Genomic DNA, 17,634 nt, shown 5'->3' with positions numbered 1-17,634 from the left:
CATACATCTGTGTTTCCCCACACTTACCAGAGCAGAGAGATGTTCTGTACCACCAATCCGCTTGTTGTGTGCTGTAAGGTAGATGAAAGGCCCTAATCCAATGGATTAAAGTGGTCAGACAAAAAGCTAAGGCATACAGGATCTGCTTTCCAGATGGCACCCTATTCCCTACATCAGGGGTGCTCAAACTACATAGGGCCCCATGGGTCCTTGTCGAAAGTAGTGCACTAAATAAGGATAAGGGTCCCATTTGGGATGCAACCCCTGGACCAGAGGTCATCAGCACCAGACACTTCCTGTCTGTCCAGTTTGTATGCAAGACTCCTCTTCCCTTCCTTGTCATATTTGATGTGTACTTGAATTAAAAAATATATATTTTATATGCATACAAAATGTTAGTTTATATATTTGTTGTGTTACTGGTTCTTCTTTTGAACACTTCCCCACTTTGTGACAGTCAGGGGTGGTAGTAGATGAGAGTATTTGCGAGTTCAGCGAGTGCGAGAGAGATCTGTGTGTGTGGAGTGTGAGAGATTGTCTGGATGGCTAATGATTCTCAAAACTAGAGAATGACCTGCTTAGGTAGTATCCAAATGACCCTGCTTGCTTTGTAGAGTGGAAAAATAGGAACAAATAAAAAACGGACAAGAAGTTAAGTCATTGTAAAATTATATTAACAAGCATTCTATCCTCAATTTGAAATTAAAAAAAATACCAGTAAATAAAGGCAACCTGGGACAGAGGTGTATAACGCTTAATATTCACAGAAAATGAAATAAACCTTTTATCACATTTACAAGACCGCCGCTAAGTTTACGGTTTAGGAAGCGTTGGACTAATTTCAAAATAACTGGGTCAATATACATAGTCAAATTGGTATCAAAATATATTTAAAAATAAAAATAAAAAAAACAGCAATAAGGAGGCAAAAAATAACAAACAAAAAATACCAGGAGAAAAAAAACGATCAACTACCAATATGCATCTCAGGTTACAATGGGTTTAACGCTTTCATCATCACATCATCGAGACGGAACAGTAGGAAACCACGGCTACTACGATGTTGAGAAAAAGGACAGAGTGTTAAGCACAGGCAGGGAAGAGGTTAAACACACATCACATGTGGACTGGAGCAGCGCTAGGTAGTATGTTGTACACAGATCTCAGCGTTCATGCACCTCTGCTGTTTCCAAACCCACGGTTTAGCCCAAGTTTACTTTCCCCCTTGACAGAGAACAAGAACAGCAGTGAGACTGTTTAAATAAAAAGCTGAAGAAAACCACTGCAGAATAAGATTGCTCTCCTCATCGACAAAAACATAACATTCCCTATCGATGAGATTTTGACGACACATTGAATGGGATCCAATTTCACTTTTTAAAAACCCCACTGAGCACTTAAACTGTTAAAAAGGCCCAGTTTGATCACATCACTTCCCCTTAAAATATGGATAAATAGTACATCGGGACAAAGTCATTTAAAGGAGTTGTCACAGAGTTAAAGGCAGATTCAGACGCCTGTTTTCAGACTCGTTTTGTGACACATACTGCATGGTTGAAATGCAGGACCTGAAATATGAAGAAAAAAAATTAAATTGAGAGTTTTTCCTAGTTCACAATGCTTAATGCACATCAGTGTTTTAGGTGGCTATAAGTTGAAACCTGGACTGAACATCTTGCACCACAAATCAATAATAAAATCATAAGAGGTCAACTTTGACCATTTTCTTTGTGTGTGTGTGTGGGAGGGGGGGATAATAATTTCTGCAAATAATTCAAAAAAATTGTCATGTATGCAGTAGTTTCAGTAGCTGGTTTCGTCACACTTGGGGTGGTGATGAATGAAGAACTGTCCTTCATTTAGAACGAAGAGGCGCAAGAAGTCGCCATTTTGAAAATTCGCATATCAGCATTCTGGAATTGCGTGGAACCAAAATGGCGCCTGTCCCTGGTTCTGTGCTGATGCGTTTTGGCCATGTCCTGTTATGAGCTCGGATCCTCTGAGTGATGGCAGATTGAGGGGGAGGTCACACACTCATCGTCATGGTAGGGGAGTACTGCTGAAGGACACAGACGACAAAGAGTTAAAAATCAGGAGAGCTTACGCTAATGGAATGACACAAAAACAACAACAAACAATAGAACACATACTGCAACCGTAGACAGGAAATGCACTTCCTCACTCTAGCCAAAAAAAACTTATTTGGTAACTGCCCAGTGCCTCCGCACTACACTGCCACTGTAGTCAATGATGCTGTCACTGTGGCTTCCCTTGAGTGTCAAAGTGCCATGACTGTAGCTTTACTGTGGAGTCAATACTGCCATATAGGCACTACTTATAGTTACTGGCAACACAGTGACCTCAGCTGGGTTGTGTTCACTAGGCACCAATTGGAACAAAACTGACTGAAACACGGAGTGACTACCTGATCTTGTTCAACAGGAAACAATCATTTTAAAAACGTTTTCTTCAACACTTATCATTTGATCCTCTCCTACACTAAAAAACATGAAAACGTTTTATATTGCATGGTGAGAAGGGGACTTACATTCTCACTCTGAAAGGAGTGCAGGAAGTTCCCACCCAACTCGTCACCGTCCCTCGGGGTTCCAGGAGGGTTGCTAATGCCACTTAGATGGTTTGGAGAGTTCTGCGAGGAGGCAGGAAAGAGACTAAGTAAATAGCCAACAACAAGTAGTCTAAGTGTCGTCATTGTCCCTCTTGACATTGACAGCGCTGGAGTTGGCAAGAGTAGAAAAAGGTCTGGGCCCAGGCTATAGGAGGAGACAACAGATCTGGGCCCAGGCTATAGGAGGAGACAACAGGTCTGGGCCCAGGCTATAGGAGGAGACAACAGAACTGGGCCCAGGCTATAGGAGGAGACAACAGATCTGGGCCCAGACTAAAAAAGAAGTTCAATAAAAAACGTATTGCACAATTTAGTCCAAATGATTTGTCATGTATTGCTAGTAATCTATATGTATAGCCATGTTATAGTATTCACCTTGTTGAGTCCATCCATATCACCAGAGCCTAAAAAAAGAAATGTTTATAGTCCATGAACACTGAAATTAAAAGGTTACAATTCTTTACTGAACTAATAATGCAACAGGTCCCCTTGACGGACCATTCACTGCATCTTTGGCCATATTTATGCTAAAGATATATTGATGCTAAAGATATATTTATGCTAAAGCCTAGCACTATTTCTGAGAATATGTCTCCTTGCGTCACATTACAGGTTGGGCTACTACTGTACTCAGCGTCCCAAATGGCACCCCATCCCCTATATAGTGCACTACTTTTCACCAGAACCCTATGGGCCCTGGTCAAAAGTAGAGCACTATATGGGGATTAGGGTGTCATTTGAGACACCACCATTGAGGGATCCTACGTTCAGATTGTCTGAGTGAGCCACTACTCCCAACTAGTCATGCACTGGTTAGTCAATACTGTTCTAAAGTGAACACAACCCCAATTGGCACTTGAGGATCTAGAGGACTCTATGTTGCATGGTAACCACTGGCAGAGTAGAGCGCAGTGCTTTACCTAGCGATCCATTCATGTGGTGTGGTTCCATGCCTGCCATGGCCCCCAGGGGTCCGTCAGAGCCAGGGCCCATAGGAAACTGTAGCGGGAGACAAGCACTGCCTTACTACACATGTCAACTGGACAGTCACCACTATCACAACAGAGTAGGTCAGGTAGAAACAGGGTATGTCACAACAGAGTAGGCCAGGTAAAAAACAGGGTATGTCCCAACAGAGTAGGCCAGGTAGAAACAGGGTATGTCACAACAGAGTAGGCCAGGTAAAAAACAGGGTATGTCCCAACAGAGTAGGCCAGGTAGAAACAGGGTATGTCCCAACAGAGTAGGTCAGATAGAAACAAGGTATGTCCCAACAGAGTAGGCCAGGTAGCAACAGGGTATGTCCCAACAGAGTAGGCCAGGTAGCAACAGGGTATGTCCCAACAGAGTAGGCCAGGTAGCAACAGGGTGTGTCCCAACAGACTAGGTCAGGTAGCAACAGGGTATGTCCCAACAGACTAGGCCAGGTAGAAACAGGGTATGTCCCAACAGACTAGGCCAGGTAGAAACAGGGTATGTCCCAACAGACTAGGCCAGGTAGAAACAGGGTATGTCCCAACAGAGTAGGCCAGGTAGAAACAGGGTATGTCCCAAAAGGCACCCTATATAACAGTTATTTTGTCCGGGGCCCATAGTGCACTATATAGGGAATAGGGTGCCATTTGGGATGAGGAACAGTTTCATTATGGAGGACTAGTTAACTTTTAAAATACGATTATAAGAAACATTATCTGGCGATGAAGAAACATGAAACAACGTGACTACTACAAAAGATTTGAGGAGAGGGCTGGTATGAGAAGGAGACTCACATTTGATCGGTTGCTAGGTCCAGTGTTGATCATAGTGTAGAGGTTGTCCCCAGAGTTGTTAGAGTCTGAAAAGTGGTTGATAAGCAATCAATCTCGATTATTATTATGATAATCAATAGACACGTGTACTTCGGGCAACGAGAACAGCCAAGATGGCAAACACAGTCACTGAAGATGACGGTTATTCGTTAAAACATTTTTACATGAATTCCTATTCCCCAAGGTGGACTATGGAGTACCTACCAGCCGGGCTGGGCATAACGGGTGTTCCAGTGGGTCCCCCTCCACCAGAACCCCCCTTTAGAGTGGCAGAAGAACACAAACCATTTATAATTAAACAGTGAATCACAACACCAGCAATGTATCTGTACCAGGTCAAATTCTACAAACACGAAAACAATAATATACTGGTATATGACTGAAGTGTGTGTGTGAGAGATCGTCAGAGAGTACTTACCCCATACGCTCCAGGAGAAGGTGATGAGTACGGCATCTGAAACAACCACAACATTACAGGAACAGGGAATCTAATCGGTGTTCACCTCTCAAAACGGCATAATTCATCCTTTTAGCATCGCAGCCTTATCAGTATCTAGCTTACATGGAAGCTGGGGGTGTCCCGCATCCTATTCCCTATATAGTGCACTTCTTTTAACAGGGGCCTTACGGGTTGTGTAAGGCGCTATAAAGGGAATAGGGTGCCATTTAGAATGTAGCCTGGGATATATAATACTACAATTACATCCAGGACTGGGGAACTTGGTAATGCATTAGATCTCCAGAGCTCTTACTGAGAGAGGACAGACACAGACTGCTGCAATCTAAACAGACAACGTCATGGTGTGTATAATATATATATATTGCAGCAGTCTGTGTATATATATATATATATATATATATATATATATATATAAAACCTATGATCTCTTATTGCTGTCACTTGTTAAATCCACTTCCAATCAGTGTACAGTCGTGGCCAAAAGTTATGAGAATGACACAAATATTAATTTCCACAGTTTGCTGCATCAGTGTCTTTAGATATTTTTGTCAGATGTTACTATGGAATACTGAAGTATAATTACAAGCATTTCATAAGTGTCAAAAGGCTTTTATTGACAATTACATGAAGTTGATGCAAAGAGTCAATATTTGCAGTGTTGACCCTTCTTTTTCAAGACCTCTGCAATCCACCCTGGCATGCTGTCAATTAACTTCTGGGCCACATCCTGACTGATGGCAGCCCATTCTTGCATAATCAATGCTTGGAGTTTGTCATAATTTGTGGGTTTTTGTTTGTCCACCCGCCTCTTGAGGATTGACCACAAGTTCTCAATGGGATTAAGGTCTGGGGAGTTTCCTGGCCATGGACCCAAAATATCGATGTTTTGTTCCCCAAGCCACTTAGTTATCACTTTTGCCTGATGGCAAGGTGCTCCATCATGCTGGAAAAGGCATTGTTCGTCACCAAACTGTTCCTGGATGGTTGGGAGAAGTTGCTCTCGGAGGATGTGTTGGTACCATTCTTTATTCATGGCTGTGTTCTTAGGCAAAATTGTGAGTGAGCCCACTCCCTTGGCTGAGATGTAACCCCACACATGAATGGTCTCAGGATGCTTTACTGTTGGCGTGACACAGGACTGATGGTAGTGCTCATCTTGTCTTCTCCAGACAAGCTTTTTTCCGGATGCCCCAAACAATCGGAAAGGGGATTCATCAGAGAAAATGACTTTACCCCAGTCCTCAGCAGTCCAATCCCTGTACCTTTTGCAGAATATCAGTCTGTCCCTGATGTTTTTCCTGGAGAGAACTGGCTTCTTTGCTGCCCTTCTTGACACCAGGCCATCCTCCAAAAGTCTTTGCCTCACTGTGATTGCAAATGCACTCACACCTGCCTGCTGCCATTCCTGAGCAAACTCTGTACTGGTGGTGCCCCGATCCCGCAGCTGAATCAACTTTAGGAGACGGTCCTGGCGCTTGCTGGACTTTCTTAGGCGCCCTGAAGCCTTCTTCACAACAATTGAACCGCTCTCCTTGAAGTTCTTGAGGATCCAATAAATGGTTGATTTAGGTGCAATCTTACTGGCAGCAATATCCTTGCCTGCGAAGCCCTTTTTGTGCAAAGTAATGATGACGGTACTTGTTTCCTTGCAGGTAACCATGGTTGACAGAGGAAGAACAATGATTCCAAGCACCACCCTCCTTTTGAAGCTTCCAGTCAGTTATTCAAACTCAATCAGCATGACAGAGTGATCTCCAGCCTTGTCCTCGTCAACACTCACACCAGTGTTAACGAGAGAATCACTGACAATGATGTCAGCTGGTCCTTTTGTGGCAGGGCTGAAATGCAGTGGAAATGTTTTTTGGGGGGGATTCAGTCCATTTGCATGGCAAATAGGGACTTTGCAAATAATTGCAATTTATCTGATCACTCTTCATAACATTCTGGAGCATATGCAAATTGCCATCATACAAACTGAGGCAGCATACTTTGTGAAAATTAATATTTGTGTCATTCTCAAAACTTTTGCCACGACTGTAGATGAAGGGGAGGAGACAGGTTAAAGAAGGATTTTTAACGTGGAATGCTTTCAACACCTTGTAGAGTCCATGCACCAACAAATTGAGCATGTTCTGAGGGCAAAAGGGGGTGCAACTCAATATTAGGAAGGTGTTCCTAATGTATTGTATACTCTGTGTCTAGAGGGAAAATTGGACTCACTGAGTTGCCGTTGTTCGGATTGGGCCATGGTCGTCCAGCACCTGGGCCCCTGCATTGTGATGAGAGAAACCCCAGTTAGAAAACAACACACACTGGAGATGCATCATGTGACAAGAGAGTAATAGAGACAAGGCTCACATCATGTTGACTCCTGGCATCCCAGGGCCCATGGCGTTGTGTGGAGGCCGCATCCCACCGCCAAAGTTCTGCAACGACAACTAAGAATCAGACTACCATAACCAGACAGAACCAAGGCCAAGAACCGAGACAGACTGGATGGGTGATGGTGACAGGCAGTTTCAATAATCAGGGGGCTAGTCTGTGAAAGACTATAGGCATTTTGTAAACTGCTTAGAGACAATGGCTGCCTACAGATGGGTGTGTAACCTTACCAGTCTGATATAACGGCTTCCTACAGATGGGTGTGTAACATTACCAGTCTGATATAACAGCTGCCTACAGATGGGTGTGTAACATTACCAGTCTGATATAACAGCTTCCTACAGATGGGTGTGTAACATTACCAGTCTGATATAACGGCTGCCTACAGATGGGTGTGTAACATTACCAGTCTGATATAACGGCTGCCTACAGATGGGTGTGTAACATTACCAGTCTGATATAACGGCTGTTTACAGATGGGTGTGTAACATTACCAGTCTGATATAACAGCTGCCTACAGATGGGTGTGTAACATTACCAGTCTGATATAACGGCTGTTTACAGATGGGTGTGTAACATTACCAGTCTGATATAACGGCTTCCTACAGATGGGTGTGTAACATTACCAGTCTGATATAACGGCTTCCTACAGATGGGTGTGTAACATTACCAGTCTGATATAACGGCTTCCTACAGATGGGTGTGTAACATTACCAGTCTGATATAACGGCTGCCTACAGATGGGCGTGTAACATTACCAGTCTGATATAACGGCTGTTTACAGATGGGTGTGTAACATTACCAGTCTGATATAACGGCTGCCTACAGATGGGTGTGTAACATTACCAGTCTGATATAACGGCTGTTTACAGATGGGTGTGTAACATTACCAGTCTGATATAACGGCTGTTTACAGATGGGTGTGTAACATTACCAGTCTGATATAACGGCTGCCTACAGATGGGTGTGTAACATTACCAGTCTGATATAACGGCTTCCTACAGATGGGTGTGTAACATTACCAGTCTGATATAACGGCTGCCTACAGATGGGTGTGTAACATTACCAGTCTGATATAACGGCTGCCTACAGATGGGTGTGTAACATTACCAGTCTGATATAACAGCTGCCTACAGATGGGTGTGTAACATTACCAGTCTGATATAACGGCTGCCTACAGATGGGTGTGTAACATTACCAGTCTGATATAACGGCTGCCTACAGATGGGTGTGTAACATTACCAGTCTGATATAACGGCTGCCTACAGATGGGTGTGTAACATTACCAGTCTGATATAACGGCTTCCTACAGATGGGTGTGTAACATTACCAGTCTGATATAACGGCTGCCTACAGATGGGTGTGTAACATTACCAGTCTGATATAACGGCTTCCTACAGATGGGTGTGTAACATTACCAGTCTGATATAACAGCTGCCTACAGATGGGTGTGTAACATTACTAGATATAATGGGAGCAGAACAGTAGGGACCTACCTGGGGTCCTGGCCCCATAGGGCCCATGCCTCGAGGCCCACTCATCCTCTGCATTGGTCCCAAGTTAGGATGGCCTTGTGGTCGTGTGTGATCCATGTTTTGGAGCATTAGATGGGTGCCAGGGCCACCGCCAGGAGGCTACAAGACAGACAGGGGAAAGAGGGAGGGATAACTCATACGGAGGTAAATCTCTTTGTTAAACGACAGTATTAGTGCTGGGTAGACTGATGACAGTATTGTATGGTGATGTTGGTGGAAAATGCTGGGTACTGTAGTTTGTTTACCTGGTTGCCCATCCTGATAGGAGGGCCTCGTGGGCCTGCGGCGAATCGTGGGTTCATGAAAGACTACAAACGCAAACAACAATTAATTTACACTTGTGTTCCCTCACAACATAACATCAGCACAATTATACTGAAGAAACAACCATTCATAAGGGAGGTAGTTGCTTCACTTGTAATATCTATAACAACATGTGTATGTCGACTCTGTACCGGTACCCCCTGTATATATCCTCGCTACTGTTATTTTACTGCTGCTGTTTAATTATGTTACTTTATTTTCTACTTATCTATTTTTTACTTAACACGTTTTTCTTAACTTCTTAAAGCATTGTTGGTTAAGGGCTTGTAATTAAGCATTTCACTGTAAGGTCTATACCTGTTGTATTCGGTGCATGTGACAAATAAAAATGTATTTGATATAACAGCTACAGTAATGGTTTCCTATATGACACTATGTTTTAAAGATGTTTCTGAGCTGCTGCCAAAAGCGTCAAGCCGAATGACAGATGCGGAAGCATAGAGCGTACAGACAGAAATAGCACGGAGGAGCCATGGCAGTGAAACGACAGTAGTCTTCCCAATAGGAAAGCACAAAGAGAAACACAGAGCTCCAACAGAGAGACAGAGGCTGCGTCCCAATTTAAAATCACACCATATTCTAAATATAGTGCACTACCTTTCACCAGGGCCCAGGTCAAATGTAGTCCACTATATACAGATGAGGGTGTGATTTGGGACACATCCAGAGGGGAGAGCAGCAGTACCTGGCTTTGTGGTCCCATCATACTGTTAGGGAGAGGAGAGCCCTGGGGACCAGGAGCACCCTGTGGCGTCACAGAGACAGACACAGAGGGAGGGAGGTAGAGCAGAGAAAGGAGGGTTACTGAGCTGAGCAGAGGAGAGAGTGAGAAGCTGGTGTGCAAATGCAAAAAGCTGCCCGGTATATCTGTTGATAATTCACTCCACAGTAGAAGACAGAGAGAGAGAGAGAGAGAGAGAGAGAGAGAGAGAGAGAGAGAGAGAGAGAGAGAGAGAGGAAGGAGAGAGAGAGGAAGGAGAGGGAGAGGAAGGAGAGAGAGAGAGAGAGAGATCGAGAGTGCAAGGAGAGAGAGAGAGAGCGCAAGGAGAGAGAGAGAGACAGAGACAGAGAGACAGAGAGAGAGAGACAGAGAGAGACAGAGAGAGAGAGAGAGACAGAGAGAGAGAGACAGAGAGAGAGAGAGAGAGACACAGAGACAGAGAGAGACAGAGAGCAAGGAGAGAGAGAGAGAGCAAGGAGAGAGAGAGAGAGCAAGGAGAGAGAGAGAGAGCAAGGAGAGAGAGAGAGAGCAAGGAGAGAGAGAGAGAGCAAGGAGAGAGAGAGAGAGCAAGGAGAGAGAGAGAGAGAGCGAGCAAGGAGAGAGAGAGAGAGCGAGCAAGGAGAGAGAGAGAGAGCAAGGAGAGAGAGAGAGAGCGAGCAAGGAGAGAGAGAGAGAGCGAGCAAGGAGAGAGAGAGAGAGCGAGCAAGGAGAGAGAGAGAGAGCGAGCAAGGAGAGAGAGAGAGAGCGAGCAAGGAGAGAGAGACAGAGAGCAAGGAGAGAGAGACAGAGAGCAAGGAGAGAGAGACAGAGAGCAAGGAGAGAGAGACAGAGAGAAAGGAGAGAGAGACAGAGAGAAAGGAGAGAGAGACAGAGAGAAAGGAGAGAGAGAGAGAGACAGAGAGAGACAGAGAGAGCAAGGAGAGAGAGAGAGAGACAGAGAGACAGAGAGACAGAGAGAGACAGAGAGAGGGTGTGTGCTGTGATGTCTGTCAGTCAGAATAGCAGCCAGCCTCCAGCTTGTCATCACTGCCAATTTCCCCCTCTGCCAATTACCACAGCATTAATTAAGCCCTATGCAATTAGCTTTACATTGCTACCCCCAAACACTGTCACTGTGGGCCAATGCTTCTGGTAACAGGGTGGCTTAATTAACATTTACATATTCAAATGACTGACATTTGGGCTACATATACTGTAATTACTTCTCTGGTTTTCAAAACAAAAACATCTAGGACTAATCCTATAGACAACATGCCTACATAGTCTACTTGAAGAAACAGAAGTGTATGGTTTGACTTTCACTAGAGGGAAAGCTGCCAAGAGTTTATCCTCATGCTGCCAAGAGTTTATCCTCATAAGGTATTGATTTACGGCAGGTGTTACAGCACCTTTCGATTTCTCGATTAAGGTTTAGGCCCAACTGCACCTCCCTTCACTACAGTACACTGAGTGGATAGACAGACAAATGATTTTCTGATGTCTACTAAAAACACAAGCTGCTTCCCAAACGGCACACTATTCCCTACTTTTGACCAGAGCAGTGTGCTATGTAGAGAATAGGGTACCATGTGGACGCAGCCATAGGCTCTGAGCAGAAACTAGACTACAGACCACAGGCTCAGAGCAGAGACTACAGACCACAGCAGAGCAGAGACTAGACTACAGACCACAGCAGAGACTACAGACCACAGCAGAGCAGAGACTAGACTACAGACCACAGCAGAGACTACAGACCACAGCAGAGACGACTACAGACCACAGCAGACTACAGACCACAGCAGAGCAGAGACTAGACTACAGACCACAGCAGAGACTAGACTACAGACCACAGCAGAGACTAGACTACAGACCACAGCAGAGACTACAGACCACAGCAGAGCAGAGACTAGACTACAGACCACAGCAGAGACTACAGACCACAGCAGAGCAGAGACTAGACTACAGACCACAGCAGAGCAGAGACTAGACTACAGACCACAGCAGAGACTACAGACCACAGCAGAGCAGAGACTACAGACCACAGCAGAGACTACAGACCACAGCAGAGCAGAGACTACAGACCACAGCAGAGCAGAGACTAGACTAGACTACAGACCACAGCAGAGCATCATTGACACACCACACAACAGGTACAGATGTGGAAAGCACATCAGCAGGGTGGTAGTACAGAGAGACAGCCGAGCAGATGAGAGAGAGGAAAGTTGTACAATAGTATGGCTCATGCATGCAGGCTAAACTCTTTACTTGAGAATCACACATACAGTAACTTAGCGATGCTTTATTGACATCAATGGAGTTCAGCAGAAATTGAAGTCAGTTTTCTTGCTTGTGGATCTCAAATTAGGATTCAGCTACTAAGGCGGTGGTCTCCAACCTGTGGTCCTGGGACCACTTGTGGTCAGGGAGGGTACTTTAGGTGCTCCACACATTTCCCCTCATAAAATGCTAATAAAGAGATCTGGTGGTCCTCGGAAAGGAAAGAATTGAGAACCACTGCCATAGAGCAGGGGTCGGCAACATGCGGCGTGGGGGCTAAAATCACTAAAGTTTAGGAAGAAAATAATAGTTTCTATTGGGTAAAAAAATGACAAAATCACCAGGAATTCAACAACAAAAAATATTCTAAAAATGTACCTCAAAAATGTCTTGTTATTTTCAAATAAAATCTATATTTCTATAGTTGTAGTCAATTTGCAATGTACAAATGACTATAATTATGTTACATTCTCTCCAAAATAAATCATCCCGCAGCTGAATCTAGTTGCCTACCCCTGCCATAGAGTGTAGATTGAGGGGTGTGTGAGTGGTAGGAATCAGTGACCTGGAAGAATCCAGGGGGCATGGGTCCACCGGGCATCCCCTCTCCAGGGGGAATCCCCCCCATCACAGGACTGGGGGCTGCAGCAGCACTCTGTAAGCATAAAACAAACTCCAGTTAGAGGGGTTTCATCGGAAATACAGGTTGCAGATCTAACTGGTTTGCTTTGTATGCATTTGTAGGGTTATAAAACCTTTCAACATATGTTATTCAACATGTCTGGAATCATAGACAGCATAGCCATTAGATAGATGGATGGCTAAACAACAGATACACAAAAAAAAAGTTTCACAGAGTGGGAATCTAATTGCACCGCCAAACGTGCTGATCCAGCAGGGGCCCAGTAGATTTGATAAGAATCTGTGGGATTCACTCCTTCACTTCAAAGTGCTCAGGCACAGCAGGATCTCACTGCTAGGCTATTTCCTGTCTCGACCACGGCCATAATTCACTAATGGACCATTTGCTTTGGTCACACTCTTTCTCTCTCCTTTAGTAGGAGCCTTTGACCAGAGGCTAATACCTACAGGACAGACTGACATTAGTATCTGGTATCCATGGCTATAGTTTAGAGGTTGAGACCTTAGAGCTGTCCTAAGTAGGGGAGTAAGGGTATACAGTACCCCTGCATGCATACGCGCACTCACACCTTGAAAACAAAAAGGCACGCACACACACACACTTTGAGAAAATAAAGCCACACACACACACCTTGAAAACAAAAAGGCACGCACACACACACACCTTGAGAAAATAAAGCCACACACACACACCTTGAAAACAAAAAGGCATGCACACACACACACACCTTGAGAAAATAAAGCCACACACACACACACAGACACACACACACACACACACACACACACCTCCCTCTAGTCTCTAAAGCGCTAGACCTACTCAGACATCACGAGTCGATATAGCCAACACACTCATGGTCCCTGGTATATCGACTCACTGCACCCCTTCCTACTTCTATCTGGGCTGGGCCCTGCAGGGCCCCTGAAATACCACAGCAGGGAGAGAAGTGAGGCCGGAGGGAGCCAGCCAGGACCAGACATCACCGAGCCCGAGCCAGCCTGTTACTGGAACACACAGACAACAATTGTTATGTTCAGGGAGGATCCTTCAATACTACCACTCCTGCATTGAGCCTACAGAGCTATACACAGCTTTAGGAGACTAGTATTGATGTCATAGAATAGAGGGATCAACCCACAATCCTCTCTAAGAATGATAACTTCTAAATCATTAACAGTCATAGATTCGTTCCATAACAATTCTCCTCAATATCTATTCCAGGGCTGGGGTCAATTCCATTTCAATTTAGTCAATTCAGGAAGTAAACTGCAATTCCAATTCTCCTCAATATCTATTCCAGGGCTGGGGTCAATTCCATTTCAATTTAGTCAATTCAGGAAGTAAACTGCAATTCCAATTCTCCTCAATGCCTCTTTATGAGAAAACATTTGAATTGGAATTGGAATTTCCTTCTAGAACTGACTGAATTGAAATGGAATTGACCCCAACTCTGATCTATACTACATAAAACCAGTACTACTTTACTCCTTAATGGCCTTTTCCATCACAGACCAGTGTTTATCTTCATGTAAGCTTGTGTTATGTTCTAGGCTTATGGTTTATAAGTCATGTTTTTCATCTAAGAGATAGATCTCAGCTTGAATTGTGATTCAGAAAGGGTTGGTGACCACTGCCCTATATAGTGCACTACTATATAGAGAACAGGGTGCCATTTGGGATGGAACCTCTGTTCTGCTGCCGGAGAGGAGGGCCAGGACTACCAGATACTTTAGTACAGGAGGGAGCAGATGTCATACTCTGTTGCCTGGGGGTCTGAGGAGGGGGGCAGCTGAGTGGGGGTCGGGCGGCGACCCTGGGGGGAGGGTTTCTTTATGACAGACTAGACCCATGCCTCTGGGTCAGTGTGTGTGTTTAAGAGTTAGGCCAAGCTGTCCTTGTTTCATACAGAGTCATTAAAGAGGGGTTAGGAAAGGCTAGGCCCCAGCCGCTGTTGTTGTGCTCTGTGTACAAAAACAGACAAATGCCCCCATCCACATCGACGGGGCTGTAGTGGAGCGGGTTGAGAGAAGTTCCTCTGTGTCCAATCACTAAGTACTTAAAATGGTCCACACACATACACACAGTAGTGAAGAAGGCACGACAGTGTCTCTTCCCCCTCAGGAGGCTGAAAAGGTTTGGCATGGGCCCAGAAATCCTCAAAAGGTTCTACAGCTGCACCATTGAGAGCACCTTGACTGGCTGCATCACCGCTTGGTATGGCAACTGCACCTCCCTCGATTGCACGGCGCTACAGAGAGTGATCTGGACAGCCCAGTACATCACTGGGGCTGAGCTCCCTGCCATCCAGGACCTCTATATCAGGCGGTGTGTAAGGAAGGCCCAGAAAATTGTTAAAGACTCCAGCCACCCAAGCCATAGACTGTTCTCTCGGCTTCCGCATGGCAAGCGGTACCAGAGCAACAAGTGTGACACCAACAGGCTCCTGAACAGCTTCTATCCCCAAGCAATATGACTGCTAAACAGCTAACAAAATGTCTACAGAGACTATCTTCATTCACCCTTTAATTTTTGCACTGACTATAAATACACTCACACTGACACACACTGAGTCTACACACATTCACATACAATCATCATATACGCTGCTGCTACTTCGTTTATCATACAGTATATCCTGATGCCAAGGCACTAGTGATGGGGGGATTGATAGTTACATATCGAGAAATTATTTTTGATGATATTACTTTTGATGATATATTGTATCATTTTGACAATATAGATACAATATCACAATAATATTTTTGCGCTAGATGGCTGTACCTGCACCAAAACTCCAGTATTCTTCCTTCATAGTTTGTTCTCCATCTTTTTAATTAGGGAGCCAATTTGTTTTCAGCACTTTTATTTCCATGACTGATAAATTCATTCTCATGGCTCTCTCGTCTTTCTGCAGCAGACGTATATGGTGAGCAATATGTTTGGAACATCGAATCACAATACATATAGATTCGTGAAATTTGTACCAGCCTTTAAGTATTGTGATAAAAATGTATCGCGAGGTCCCTGGCAATCCCCAGCCCTAAATCGAAATAAAAAGTACAAGACTTATATAACCCTGAATTAAAGAGAAAACAAAGAGTTAGATTGAAGAGAGGACAGAACGTAAATAGACAACCTTACCCCGATACGCATCTACCACTCCAGTATCCCTGCACATTGCACATCTACCACTCCAGTATCCCTGCACATTGCACATCTACCACTCCAGTATCCCTGCACATTGCACATCTACCACTCCAGTATCCCTGCACATTGCACATCTACCACTCCAGTATCCCTGCACATTGCACATCTACCACTCCAGTATCCCTGCACATTGCACATCTACCACTCCAGTATCCCTGCACATTGCACATCTACCACTCCAGTATCCCTGCACATTGCACATCTACCACTCCAGTATCCCTGCACATTGCACATCTACCACTCCAGTATCCCTGCACATTGCACATCTACCACTCCAGTATCCCTGCACATTGGAAATACGGCATTGGCACTGACCCTGTACATAGCTTAATTAGTCGTGTTCTTCTTATTTCTATTTCGCGTGCATTTTTGTTCTACTTTATTGTATAACATTTTTACTGCTGATATTGATCACTGCATTGTTGCAAGAAAGGAATTTCACTGTACCTGCGCACCTGACAATAAAACTTGAAACTGAAAAGCCTTGCAGTAGGACCCAGAGAAGAGAACTCTCAGGCTCTCTTCTACTACTCAACCATTCTCTCTCTACCTCTCTCTCTCTCTCTACCTACCTCTCTCTCTACCTCTCTCTCTCTACCTACCTCTCTCTACCTACCTCTCTCTCTACCTACCTCTCTCTCTCTACCTACCTCTCTCTCTACCTACCTCTCTCTACCTACCTACCTCTCTCTACCTACCTACCTCTCTCTACCTACCTACCTCTCTCTACCTACCTACCTCTACCTACCTACCTACCTCTACCTACCTACCTACCTCTACCTACCTCTCTCTCTCTACCTACCTACCTCTACCTACCTCTCTCTACCTCTCTCTACCTCTCTCTACCTCTCTCTACCTCTCTCTACCTCTCCCCCTCTCTCCCCTTGCCCCCTACCTCTCCCCTTGCCCCCTACCTCTCCCCTTGCCCCCTACCTCTCCCCTTTTCCGTATTCCCTCTGCCCCTCCCTTGGTCACTGGGCATATGCTACAGTGGCCTCTCCCCCTTCCCCTTTCCCAATCTGTCCCTTAGCTCCTTGACAGCCATCAATCAGCGGCTGACACCATGGCGACGGAGTTCCCGGGGGACCATCTGTCAGACCCACAGTGAATATGCCAGGGAAGGAGGGAGGGTCTGCGCTTTACGAGCTGTGATGCAGCGCTGCTTCCCTGCCTGCTAGCAGCCCAGCCAGCCAGCCACCTCCCCCATCTACAGGCCCCCCACCCCATCTACATCCCAGCCAGCCACCTCCCCTCATCTATAGCCCAGCCAGCCAGCCAGCCAGCCAGCCAGCCAGCCACCTCCCCTCATCTATAGCCCGGCCAGCCAGCCACCTCCCCTCATCTATAGCCCAGCCAGCCAGCCAGCCACCTCCCCTCATCTATAGCCCAGCCAGCCAGCCAGCCACCTCCCCTCATCTATAGCCCAGCCAGCCAGCCAGCCACCTCCCCTCATCTATAGCCCAGCCAGCCAGCCAGCCACCTCCCCTCATCTATAGCCCAGCCAGCCAGCCAGCCACCTCCCCTCATCTATAGCCCAGCCAGCCAGCCAGCCACCTCCCCTCATCTATAGCCCAGCCAGCCACCTCCCCTCATCTATAGCCCAGCCAGCCAGCCAGCCACCTCCCCTCATCTATAGCCCAACCAGCCAGCCACCTCCCCTCATCTATAG

The 17,634-nt window shown here is 45.5% G+C and overlaps 1 protein-coding gene across 4 annotated transcripts in view; it reads right to left on the bottom strand.

Moving 5' to 3' along the window:
• Positions 1-652: 652 nt before the first annotated feature.
• The window catches only part of LOC106574018 (single-stranded DNA-binding protein 3), a 24,107-nt gene continuing 7,125 nt past the window's right edge, over positions 653-17,634 (bottom strand). The window contains exons 5-17 of one of the 4 annotated variants that reach the window (XM_014149524.2): positions 12,681-12,770; positions 9,824-9,883; positions 9,060-9,122; positions 8,776-8,913; positions 7,256-7,323; positions 7,118-7,166; positions 4,856-4,891; positions 4,642-4,696; positions 4,399-4,463; positions 3,550-3,628; positions 3,005-3,033; positions 2,549-2,650; positions 653-2,059 (exon numbers count right to left, since the gene is read on the bottom strand). In XM_014149524.2, coding sequence (XP_014004999.1) covers positions 2,027-2,059; positions 2,549-2,650; positions 3,005-3,033; positions 3,550-3,628; positions 4,399-4,463; positions 4,642-4,696; positions 4,856-4,891; positions 7,118-7,166; positions 7,256-7,323; positions 8,776-8,913; positions 9,060-9,122; positions 9,824-9,883; positions 12,681-12,770 — 867 coding nt within the window. In that variant the 3' untranslated portion in view covers positions 653-2,026. The remainder of the gene's footprint in view (positions 2,060-2,548; positions 2,651-3,004; positions 3,034-3,549; positions 3,629-4,398; positions 4,464-4,641; positions 4,697-4,855; positions 4,892-7,117; positions 7,167-7,255; positions 7,324-8,775; positions 8,914-9,059; positions 9,123-9,823; positions 9,884-12,680; positions 12,771-17,634) is intronic. The other 3 variants (XM_014149525.2, XM_014149526.2, XM_014149527.2) reach the window with 3 other exon arrangements.

The sequence above is a fragment of the Salmo salar genome, chromosome ssa16 (assembly GCF_905237065.1).
Source record: "Salmo salar chromosome ssa16, Ssal_v3.1, whole genome shotgun sequence".
Taxonomy (NCBI): Eukaryota; Metazoa; Chordata; class Actinopteri; order Salmoniformes; family Salmonidae; genus Salmo; species Salmo salar.
This window is presented reverse-complemented; position numbering and strand designations above follow the sequence as displayed.